This window comes from Ursus maritimus, unplaced genomic scaffold, assembly GCF_017311325.1.
Source record: "Ursus maritimus isolate PB19 unplaced genomic scaffold, ASM1731132v1 scaffold_7, whole genome shotgun sequence".
Classification (NCBI taxonomy): Eukaryota; Metazoa; Chordata; class Mammalia; order Carnivora; family Ursidae; genus Ursus; species Ursus maritimus.
This window is the reverse complement of record NW_024426885.1, coordinates 24,908,109-24,920,878: the sequence shown is the minus strand read 5'-3', so window position 1 is coordinate 24,920,878 and position 12,770 is coordinate 24,908,109. Positions and strand designations below refer to the sequence as shown.

General features: G+C 51.4%; 1 protein-coding gene across 1 annotated transcript in view; it reads right to left on the bottom strand.

The window, feature by feature from the left end:
* SH3PXD2A (SH3 and PX domains 2A) overlaps positions 1-12,770 on the bottom strand; it is a 223,737-nt gene that overhangs the window by 169,367 nt on the left and 41,600 nt on the right. Inside the window, exon 2 of the mRNA XM_040624340.1 lies at positions 4,893-4,973. Coding sequence (XP_040480274.1) covers positions 4,893-4,973 — 81 coding nt within the window. The remainder of the gene's footprint in view (positions 1-4,892; positions 4,974-12,770) is intronic.

The window sequence follows — 12,770 nt, the reverse complement described above, 5'->3', positions numbered from 1 at the left end:
GGGGCTCCCTAACAGTGAAGGAGTTGTGCAAGGACATTTACAGAGGCTGGAAAGGTGGGCCAGTGCCAGTGAGAAGGCAACATAAGAGCATCTGTGGCCCTTTACCGTCCTCCTTCTCCCCTTAACTGCACCCCCAAGTAATCCAAGCCCTTTACGGCCACACGGGCCTCCCCATCAGGCCTTGTCTCAGACAGCCCCTCTGGGACACGTCCCTTTCCTGGTCAGATAGGCGGAGTGGTGGATTATTTTTAGAAGAAATCAATTTCCACTTGGTGACCAAGAGCCTCTCTTCTCCCTGTTCCCAACTTAACATCCGAAATGCCCTTAGAAGCCCTCTCTAGCAACTGACCTGGTTTCCAGAAGTGTTTGGAATAGCTGTTGAATTGAATTGCTCTATTGATCGGGCAGATCATGGTGGAACATAGTCTCCTTCCTCCTGCGGGGGCCCTAAAGATTTTAGAGGGCAATGGGGGAGGGCCTGGGAGGGTGGCAGGGCCCTCTGGGGCGGGCATAATGCCAGATCGAGCCTGATACGTGTCCCAGATGGCCTAAAGCAGCACAGTCATGATGCAGACATTCTGTTTCTGCTCAGGGTGCAGCCACCAGACACCGCAGACACGGAGCCCCCACCGTGGAGCAAGTATGGCCATGAGAGTCAATTAATTTCATTCTTAAAATTAATTTAACTTCATTTAGTAAATTAATTAGTAAATTAATTTTTAATTAATTTAAATGTAATGTAAAAAGCCGCATGTGGCTAGTGGCGAGCACAGGTGTGAAGCCTCCTTCCCATGCTTCCCAGTGGGTAGAAAGAGGGGCCATGTTCATGTTCAGTGCACAACCCCTCACGTGTGGAGGACGCTGGGGCCAAAGGCTGAAGATACAGGGAGAGAAGAAGGTCTGGAGCAGAGTAGACGGTCTTATCTTGGTGCCCTTGGAAGGATTTCGGGAGGGGGGGTATGAATGACCAAAACAGTTATTAAAATTATATATGTACATTCATGCCTTTGTCTGGGGAGAGAGTCTTTTGCTTTCATTAGAAGCACAAAAGAATCCCTGATCTCAAGAAAATGAGAGAAAATAACTCCTTGATCTGTCAGATACCGCTGACTTCTTCAGGGAAGCCTGCTTTGATCCCAGAGTATAAGGTTTCTCTGCAGTATCTCTCTGGTACTTTTCTCTGTAGCACTTGAAATAGTATAAAATTATATATACATAATTTTTTAAAGATTTTATATATTTGTCAGAAAGAGAGGGAGGGAGGGAGGGAGGCAGGGAGGGAAGGAGGGCACACGCAGGGGGAGGGGCAGAGGGAGAGGGAGAAGCAGGCTCCCCCCTGTGCAAGGACCTGATTCGGAGCTCAATCCCAGGACCCTGAGATCATGACTTGAGCCGAAGGCAGACGCCTGACTGAGCCACCTAGGCGTCCCATATATATATAATTTTTTAAACTAAAACCCATCTTATTTCACTAAAGGATAAGTCCCATTAAATTAAGCAGTAACCAGATCTGCTTCTGCTCATCAATAAATCCCCACAGACTGACATGCTGCCTGGTACGTGGAGGATAAGCACTTAGACTGGATAGACTGAGGGGTGGGTACGTGGGTCGATGGATGTACGGACAGACGATGACCGATGGAGAGAAGGAGGAAGGCATGCAAGCATAAATGAATAAACAAATTAGGGACATCCTTTACCCCAATAACTGTAATTCTCAAAAAACAACCAAAGACCCCCAAACTGGCGTGGGGGTGTGGGGCTGTATCACTCCAGGCTGCTGCCCCAATCAGAACCGTACAGGCATCTTTTCTGTTCCCCCCTCCCAAGAGGAATGCTCTTCCTTCCTCTCCAGCCATAGCATGTTGCTTGTCCCTCAATCTAGTGTCTATTTCATCTCCAGTGGACTTCATTGCTTCAAAGTCTACTTCCCCCACCAGACTTCTAGAAGGAAGGGACCTTGTCCTTCTCAACTTAGCATTCCTCAGGCTGGAGAAGCGTAAATGTGTTGGAGGCCAGTCCACTCTTACCCTGAGCCAGCATGGCCTGTTCATCTTTATATGTCCACCCGCACACTCACAGCCAGGGTAAGGCTGCCAGATTCAGCAAGTGAAAATACAGGACACACCATAAAATATGAATTTCAGATAAACAATGAGTCACATTTTTAGCATAAGTATATCCCATGCAATATTTGGGACACATTAATAGTAAAAAATAATACTAATCATTATTATTTATCTGAAATTCAAAATTAATTGGACATCTCCTATTTTATCTGGTGGCCCTACTCCAGGGCCTCAAAGGGAGCAGGTGGCCAGTAAGTAAGGAGTGTGGGTGGCACAGGGGAAAGGTGGGGATAGGGAGATAAATGACCAGCTCTGTCAAGTCCTAAGGCTTCAGATAAGCGTAGAGCGCGCAGTTACCAGCTTATCTGAGGATTCTCTTCCCCAACGCCATGAATAAGCTCCCCCATGCTTCACCAGAGGACTCATTCATGCCACGGGTCACATCAAAGAGACACTATCTCTCCTCCAAGCACGAGTCCTTCCGCTCCTGCCTCCCCCCCACTTGCCACCCCCTTAGGGCCGGTTGCCTTGGTGTGTGCATGAGATGGTCCGTTCCCAAGGATCTCGCATAGATTTGCTCATGTAAACCTCACAACAACCCTCCTGGGTGGGTACCATTCAGATCTTCATTCCACAGATGGGAAAACAGAACCTAAGAAGTTAAGGCCTGTTTCCAGAGTTACGCAGTGGGACAGAGCCAGTAACCGGTCCTAGCAATGCGTCCCCAGTGCCTAAGCTCTAAGCCACTCTCTCACCCCGCCATTCAGAAAGGCCAGTTACGAGGGCCCCAGGGACCAGAGGCAGTTAGCAATGCCACTCATTCTTCCTCTGTAGGAGCCGCCATATTAAAATCAGTGACGCCGGTAAATAAGAAAGGCTTTCCAAAGTGAATGCCACTGAAAGTCATCATGTCACGAGTTCTGTAAAATGGGTTCACAAAGATGCTATGCTTGGCCCAAAGGTTAAATTCCGAAGAACCATCCCAACCCCTTTCCAGACTGCATCTACAGGGTGGCGATGACCCATGCGGACAGGCCTGGCCATGCTCACGGTGAGAGCCAGCACATCGCACAAGATGCTCCATGCCGTGTGTCCCAACACACAGGAAATAAGCCCTCCAGGCAAGGAAGAAGTGGGGGGAGCAGCATTCCTTTCTTGTGAGGTTCTGTAACCAGGGAGGGGGTGAGGGAACAGAACAGAAGCGGGGGAAGAAAAGCTCTGATTTGAGAGTTTCCGCTGGCTCGCAGACCCTCTCTGGCTCATCAATGAGTCCTTTCAGGGTTCCCTCTCCCCAACTAACTTATCATTTCCTGTCCAGCACACTACACCCATTGATGGGGTATCAGCAAATCCCACCAGTTTATACCAGAAAGGACCCAAGGAGACTGGACAGGAATGGGGGAGGTGAGGAGAGGAAGAGGCAGGAAGGTAAGGAATGGCTTTCCACCCCATATTGTTGGATTAAGACAGGATTTACTGGAATACAGGAAGCTGGCTCATCTTTGGCTCATCTCATAAGTAGAGTGATAAGGATAATGGGATAAAGTCAGGTACTTAGGGGCAACCATGCGGGCCTGGCCTCTCCAAGATGACTCACCACCAAAAGCCTGCAAATGAAGGAGTGGACCTTGGTTGTGAGGGCCAGGAGTGTGTGTCTCTTCTTTGTGTTTTTACTGGTCAACACCAGGAAAATCTAAGGAAACTAAGGAAAAATCTAGAACCTCTCAGTTTTCCCTTTCTGGTATTGGAAGGGTTTCTGTCCAACTCACGGTGATTCCGCCTCATCTGGTACCTGACTCTGATACGGAGGCCTAGGCCCCATGCTGATCATGTCTGTGACCCTCTACCCTGGGCCACACTGATTGGTCCAGAGAGAGCACCTGACCCAAATCAGGCCAATCCAAGTCTTCCCTGGGATTTTTCAAATTGAAACTAGGACAGTCAATCTCTCCGGTGTGGGGAACCAATAGATATGAAATTCAGGAGCTGTTGACAGCCAAGCTCCTCAGAAATCTGAGGACATTGCCCAGGGAGAAGCAGAGAGCAGACACACACACAGAGCAGCTGTATTTTCGGGTGCTCCTGGAGCCCACTGTCTCACTCTCTTCTTCACCTGATCTGGCCAATTGCATGACCATCGCTGGTATCTCCTTCCAACCAAGTCTCCTATTTGTCTGAGCCAGTAGGACTGGAAAACTATCCCTTGTAACCCAAAGAGGTCTAACCAAGTTAGCTGGCGTCAAGGGATGTGTCTGCAGGAGGAGCTGTGTGAACATGCCTGTGTATATTAGAGAGTCGCACACACCCCACGCGTGCAGACACAGGGCGGCGAGAGCCTGACTCGGCCAGACAGACACAGTGGTATGCCCAGTTTGTGTCTGTAGTTCAAGAAACTGCTTATTTTCTGTTTCTGTCTCTCCCGTGTGTTTGCTTTTCTTTGCTTGCAATGACGTGGTGGCTTGTGTCTCACCCTGGATGTTTACAGATACATGTCTGCTCATGCACACAGCACCCACGGCCATCTTCCCACCTCTCCACCCCGGTTTCCTACCCCAGGCAAAGGAGGGCGACAAAGCTTGACTGTTAAGACCATGGGAGGAAGCCACCAAAGCCCGGCTTCTGCTTGCAATATTCAAGACTGAGCCAAGCCCAGCCAGACAAGTGAGGGTTCCTCGTTGGTCCCTCTGCTCTGACCAAGACACTGATTCTGAGAGCTCTGACAGGGGATCTCCAGATGAGTGAGGACATGAGAGAGGCCAGCCCACCAGAGACTCGGGCTGCCGCAGGTGAAACTGGGTACCATCTGAACTCAGACCAACTCACCTGCAGGTCAAAGAACTTGCTGTACCTCCGGTAGATGGTCTGGGACGTGGAGTCGGACCAGGTCACGTTGATGATGTACACCTGTGGGAAAAGGTAAGCGCAAATGAGTAGGTGACGAAGGCCGAGCTTCAAGCTGCGCCATTTACCATAACTGGGGGTGCCCCGTGGCCAGGACCATTCCTACCTCCGTCCTCAGGACCCAGCACAGTGTCAAGTACCACACAGATGCTACACGCATTTATTTAAATACACATACACACACACGTGTACAAGCACACACGGGTACAAACATCTAGAAGGATATTCAATAAATTGCTAAAGATGATTATTTTAGATTAGGATTACAAGTGGTTTTCATTTCCTTCTTTTCATTTATTTGTATTTTATACAATGAACATACATTGGGGTTGTTAAAATTTTCCACTGGTTCTCAAACTTGTAAGTGACTGAGATTCTGTAAAAGGTCTTCCCAAATTGCAGATGCTGGGCCCCACTCCTGAAATTCTCCACAAGTAGATCTGGGGTTTCAGGGCTCAAACATCTACATTTTATTTTATTTTGGTTTTTAAGGGTTTTTAAAAAAGATTTTATTTATTTATTTGAGAGAGAGAGAGCACAAGCAGGGGAGAGGGGAAGAGGGATAAGCAGACTCCCCACCGAGCAGGGAGCTTGACATGGGGCTCGATCCCAGGATCCTGGGATCATGACCTGAGCCGAAGGCAGATGTTTAACTGACTGGGCCACTCAGGCACCCCTTAAAGCCTTTATTTTCATACAGCCATTTTAGGTTCACAGCAAGACTGAGCAGAAAGTACAGAGAGTTCCCGTCCGCCCCCTCCCCGCCCTCTCCCACCACTTGAGTGGTACAACTGCTGAAATCGGGCAACTCTCCTTTTTAACAAACCACTTCTGCTGCAGCTCGTCCTCGGAGCCCACTCTGAAAAGCACTTCAGGCGGCCATAGGCATTTCAGAGATGTGCGATTCATCCCAGTATCCCCACGTCTTAGCTCAGGGCCGGGCCCAGAGCCAAGCGGGCGTTCAGAAAACATTTTGCTGCACTGAACAACCAAACGGAGCCTCTGGATGAGAGGCAGATTTGCAGGACAGATGTCCGTCCATGTAAGAGTTGTAAACTTATCTGGAATGAAGGCATTTCCAGAACCCCATTCCCAATGTCACCCCACTTTCCGGGGCTCAGGCTCTCCGTGGCTGCTGCCTCAAGCCAGTCTGGAAGGTTCCCTGGCCCAGGAGGTGGGCAGGCCTGCTGGCTGGAGAAGGAGAAAGTCCCCAGCCACACAATCCGGCCTACTCCCCCCAACATTTCTGTCCCTTTCACCAGAACACACACCAAAGGCACACCCGCCTGAGGGAGGGCTCAGTGAGAGGGAGGGGTCCCCTCGACCTCCTCAGGGCTATTCTGCTGAACTTCCCCTGGGTGCCTGCTGTGATTCTCTGGGGTTAAGGGACAGCACTGAGACACAGTGAGACCCCTGCCTTGCTTCCTCCCTCCTGAGAGACCGAGCGGCTGCATCCACAGCTGTGGCTCCCTTGCCAGGGCGCCCATGAGAATCCCCGGCAGGCTTCATAAAAACTCAGATTCCAGGCGTCTGCCTAGTGACTCGGATTCAGTAGGTCTGGGGGACTCCAGCTGTGAGAAGAAAACGGCCAGCGAAGCCAAGGGACTCAGCCACTGTGAGAAGGAAGGATCGCGAGCAAAGAGGAGGAACATTTAGATCCCTGGGCCTCGCGGTAGCTGAACTCACCAGACGCCCGGAGCAGGGCTGTCTTAGTCTGTTCGAGCTGCTGTAACAAAATACCACTGACGTGGGGCTTAAACAACAGACATTTACTTCTCACTTTACGGAGGCCGGAAGTCCAAGATCAAGGTTTCCAGCGAGACCCACTTCCCGACTGGCAGGCGGTCGCCCTGTCGCTGTATCCTGATGTGGTGAAGAGAGGGGGCTCTAGTCTCCTCCTCGGCTTCTAAGCGCACTCATCCCACCACTGGGGCTCCATCCTCGTGGCCTCGTCTAACCCTAATCACCTCCCAAAGGCCCTGCCTCAGATATCACGCTGGGGATTCGGGCTCCGACCTCCGAATGTGGGGGGACACACACGTTCAGTCCACAGCAAGGGTTCTGCACACAGAGCTATGGGGCTTTACGTCTGGCTACTCAGTTAACCTCCACGCAAACGAGTCCTCCACCCCTTCTCCCCCACCCGAGCGCCTCACCGAGTCACCTGGCTCAGGGCAGTGCTCGCTGTGAACTGAAGTCGAGGAGAGGGCCTAAAGCAAAGCGAACAGCGAGAGCTGCACCCTGACCTGGGGTATTGATGACATGTTTTATGTGACCTTGATAAGAAAGAACCTAAAGTGAAAGGCCATCCCTATCCTCACAAACCCCAGATAAACCAGTGACTATGATTATAATAGAGAGGGGTGTGCTTTGCTTTAGAGCATACGTAAACATATATCTCATACAATCAACGGCAGAAGCCGTTTAGGGCAGCACAGCGTGAAGCTCTCACAGGCATTAGCTCCTTCAATCTGTGACAGAGCTACCGTTGTCTCCGTTCTGTACAGGAAAGCCGAGGTGCGGAGAAGCTAGATCCCTTGTCTAAGGTCACACGGCTAGTAAAATACAGAGCAAAGGACTTGAACCCAGGTCTAGCCAAGTCCAATCACCATGCTCTTAACCACACTGGACTATCTTCCTATATGTAGATGTAAGAGTGTGGATCTTTAAATCAAACTACTTAATCAGGACTGAAAGCCATCTTTCTTAATAAATCTCTGGGTGGCCTGAAATGTCTGTGTACCTCTTGCATAGGGGATGGACATAGAGGAACATGGGGGAGTCATGTCAATTCGGAGCGCGGAAGAGGCAGAACTTGGGGCCCAGACAGCAGTCCGTGGTTAGGAATGCTACAAAACCAGAGAGATGCAGAGGAAACCCTCACACACAGCTGGCTTCATGGACTGTGGCCGGACGCTCTGGGGTTTTCACCGGGGTTATAACCCATCCCATCCCCCCTGCTGCCTCCCGGCTCCTTGACCCCCAAATCCTGCCAGCTACATCTCCCCTCCCACCTGTATCTCCCCTTCCTGCAGGTCCCGGGCAGGGAGCAGATGCTGTCCATGGCCAGGCGCTGCCTTTCTGACCTCCGCCTGGGCAGACGTACTATAAAGGGGCCCCAAGCGGCAGCGCCCTCCCAGCAGAGAGCATGCAGGCCATCAGACAGCAGCCTTTCTCCCCGGCCAACCAAGCGGAGCCCGGAGGAAGGGCTTAACTGGGGCTTAACATGACCCATGCTCCATCCTCTTCAGTAATTAGGGGCTTCCCTTCACCTCCCAGGGAGAATTAATTATAGGCTCACAGCCTCCGGCGGCTGGGAGCCTCCCCATCTGCAGAGGCGGAAACTCAGACCCAGGAGGGTGATTTACCAAGAGGAGGCACACACCCTGGAGTCAGTGACACCTGGGTTTCACTCTTAGGACCGTCTCAATTGGCTGTGAGACCTCGGCCCAGTCTCTCAGACCCTCAGACTCCTCCTCTATTCAATAGGCACAAGCTTGGGGTCCCCACTTTGCTGGTTACCATGGCAGGTGTGCTCACCTCATTAGTGCCAGAGCTGAGACAGGAGCCCAGACCTCCCAATTCCCAGGCTAGGGCTAACCAGCACACAGCCAGAGCACCCCCCGACCCCTGCAAAAGTCCTTTCCCTTCACAGAGAACCATCTCTAACGCTTGATCTGAACCCACACCAAAGACAAGCCTCTGGAGAAAAGCCAGAGGGCAGGGCGGCAGAAGTTGCCCTGTGATCCCCGCGGGCCACAGCCATCCGGCTGCAACATGGCCGTGGCTTCCCCTCAAAATACATTTCTTTCCTTTTTGGGCAAAGGCTTGCACCCCGCTTCCCATGCTCTGAGTGAGCATGAGATGACTCAGGTGCAACGGTGTGGAAATGAATTCTCACCCCAGGTTCTCCCAAACCTTTAGGATTTACCAGAGGGCCCCCAGTCTCCCTCCTGGACAAATGGTCTAAATCCTGAATTAAGGAAATGATCAGAGACCTCCCTGGAAACAGAAGCCAAGAGGTCTGAGGACAGTCTCCAGATCTTTTCTTTCATCTGGGCAGCCTCTTTCAAGTGCTGGTCTGCTTTCCTCCAAACCTTGAACATCCTAGATTATCGTTCCAGATGAGCAATGGATATGCCAAATTCCAGCCAACCCATACAACCCCCCACCCACATAAGATTCTCAAGCATCTGGGAGCCGGTCCTGCCAGCATTGGAAACCCTAGTGATAAACCCCCCAAGAAAGAGCAGGTGGAGGGGAAGGGGGCCAGGGCAGAGGTCATCTGAGAAAGCCAGCTCTGTTTACTGGGCCCGCGTCAGGGGCCCAGATAAATTCTCCGCTGGCTGCAGGAGCAGCCGAGATAACATTACCGCACAGCTGGTTCTCAAGAAAGGTTTGCAATTAAACATCCTGCTTCCATACACTTTACTTGGGGTTATGTTTCCCGGGTGGAGTTTCCCTTACTCTGGATTTTAAAAACCCATGGATTCTATTTCCCCCATTTCTGGCCATCTCAGGCAGATGGCAGGCATCTAGGAGGCCTTGCTGTTGACCAGCAACTGTGTCCAGTTTCTGTCGGAGAGGCAGCTCCAGAGTCTCATGTTCACCTGCCCCACTTACCCTCTACTTAGGAGGGTCCCCACCACAGACACAACTGTGGAAACTCTCAGCAGACACCCAGCACAATGCCTTGTCTGACCAGCCCCCCCACTCTAGACCACCTTCCAGCCACACAGCTCATCAGGCCCAGAAATGTCTGAGATTCCAACACTTCCACAGTTTCCAAGTCTTGCTCCTTTCAACAAGAAAACAGCCATGATGCAAATCAGACCCACGGCTTACCTCTAGAGCACTGAGAATGAAGCCCAGCCCAGTTCCTATGGAAGGACGTCCACAATCGGACCTGGGCTACAACCAAAGAATGACCGAAAGATATGGCCCAACCATTCTTAGAAGGCCTAGGACCTGGGGTGCCTGGGTGGCGCAGTCGTTAAGCATCTGCCTTTGGCTCAGGGCGTGATCCCGGCGTTACGGGATCGAGCCCTGCATCAGGCTCCTCTGCGGGAACCCTGCTTCTTCCTCTCCCACTCCCCCTGTTTGTGTTCCCTCTCTCGCTGGCTGTCTCTCTCTCTGTCAAATAAATAAATAAAATTAAAAAAAAAAAAAAGGCCTAGGACCTGCCCCATGTTTAATTAGAAAGGGCCAGCAAGTACCTATTGCTCCCTGTGCTGACGAGAAGTACGGTTAGAGGCAAGGAGTTAGGAACTGTGGAAGAAACCGTGTATCTTCATGGCACTGTGGCTCCCTTTACTAAGGAAAGTCTTATTTTCTCTGGATCCCTGCCAGCTGCCCCTGGCCCCAGGCCAAATGGAAACTCAATGACAATCTTCCTTCACCTGCTCATACCATAGTCCATCAGGTGTCTAGGACTAGGGCCATTGCATACAGTTGTACAAGTTGTTCACTGCCCAAAAACTGCCCAGCCAAGGATCAAGTAGGCACTGAAATCTCACCTATACGCTGCACCTGAAACTGTGCACTTTGGCTGGAAGCTGTAGACACATAGAAAAAGGGGTGCCTTATTCTAATGCATATACAGTGCTTCTGGCCAGGATACAGCACACTGTTCCCCGGGGCGGGGGGGAGGGGCCGTCACTGCTTTTTAGGGCCCTTGAGGTCACAATATCTCCTCAGGACCCAGCTCTTCAACTCCCCCAAATCTTCTAGATTGAGTGATGTTTAACATTTGGGACCAAAGAAGTCCAAATGAACACAGCCAGTAAAGGGGAATTTCCACCTGGGAACACGATCATTGCCCCGCCTTCCAGCGGGAGCAGGTCATCATGCCACGTTCTCCGAGAAGATGATGCCGGCCCGTCTAAGGTACCAATCAGCTCTAACCTCCTACTCAAAGGGTTCCATGTACTGTCTTACCCCGGGGAGGGGAGGAGTAGAACATGAGTTCCAAATCAGGCCAGACTGATCCTTGAGGTCCAAACTACCTGGCAAGGCAGAGGACCCCAGGGCTGCTGCCCCCGGAGCAAGTGGTGACACTAAAGCCTGGGCCAATGCCCCCTTTCCTCCCTGCTGGGCTCACTGAGTCCCACAGTAAGCAGTGAAGGCCATGGTGTCAAAAACTCATCTTGACTGTACCCAGATAAAAAGCCCCAGAATCCAACATCTGACCTGGGTCCACTAGCCTGGCAGGCCTAGTCTGATTTTGCCCCTAGTCTGATTTCCACAATTAGCCAGTGATCATATCTGCTTTTATTTGCTAATTGTTGGCTCAGAACAACCCAGCACTGAACACACGCTGTGTCCCTGCTGATTTAACACGGCTGAGTATGTCCCTCCCAGCAGTAAGGGCAGCAAACGTCTTCCCAGCAGCCCTGTCCTCCGGGCCAGTCACCAGTGCCAGTCCGCAGGGCACGGTGAAATGATGACTGACTGGTGGGTCTACCGAGTGAAAAATCCATGGGGTTTGAAGCACCAAAGAGGTCACAAACAGCTACACTTGGGGACTGTCCCCCCAATCCCCAGAAGCAAATCCCTAGTGGCCAAGGGTAGATACAAATACGTCTGGCTCAGTGCAAGGGTCTTTGCCAACCTAAAACTCGTCAGCAAATCAAGTTTAATAGTCTGTGGCTATCTGGCTAAAGTTTCTGCTCACTCCCGAGGTATATGGCGTCATTAAAACTCCAGCCCCTTCTCTAGGGAGGGTGCTTGTTCTTGGGGTGGGGGGCATGGTGATGCTGCCGATTTGGGGAACAAGCACCACCCAGAAGCTTGGACGTGGAGGGTGCCCCCAGCCCAGCAGGCACACGCACACGTTGACCACAGGGTTAATGACCAGGTGGTGGAACTTTTCCCTTGTTCAGACCACCCTACTCCAGGCTCGCTCCGGACCTCTTGTTTATGCAGCCGTCACAGTAAGTGCAGCTGAAGCAACCCCAAGAAGGCTCTGGGTTGGCTCTGGGAGGGACGGGATGTATGCTGGCAGAATGTTCCTCTGAGAATTACCTGTCCACCAGTCACCAAAACATCGCTGCCACCACTGCAGGCCTGTACCAAATGGCCCTCATCTGGGATAAAGGGCTTTTGAAAGGGGTTTGGAGAGGAGGTAGTCAGCGGGCTCCTGTACCTTATCAAACACCTTCCAGAGGGTGGGTGCCTGCTATTGTTTGAATGGATCACGGGCCTTGACTGTGTATTTACCTTGCAAGGCAGTGGGTAGGCCAGAGGGTCTGGAAAAGCCTCCAGATTACTCGTATCTCCGCTTACTGGTGGGGTAACAGTAGCTACCTCACTTTCGGGGTGTTGTGAGGATTCGGCGAGCTAAGCCTGTCTCTCCCCACCAGCACGGAAGCCCTGAAGGCAGATTATGGCGTCCTAAAGCTCAGCATGACACTGTAGGCCTAAGAGGTGCTCACCCAATGTCCTTAAGCAAGTGAAGGAACAGAACAACCAACAGACGTTGAGTGAGTGCCTACCTAGTGCCTGGTTTTGTGCCAAGCTCACGACGAGGCAAAGTCCCCGACCTCCAGGCTCTTACAGCTCAGCCTGACAGTTCAAAGTAGGGAAACAGGGCAAGATGGAGTCATGGGGTGCCAAAAAGTTGGGCTCAGAAAAGACCAAAGGCAGTGTTGGCACCATGGAGGGGGAAGACAGCTTCGAAAGCATCTGATGGGTTTAAATTTTAGCTCTAACATTTCTCTGCTGTGTGGCCTTGGGCAAGTGTCTTAGCTTCTCTGAGTCAGGGTCTCCTTAACTGCAACGTGTGATTTATAATGGGAGCTT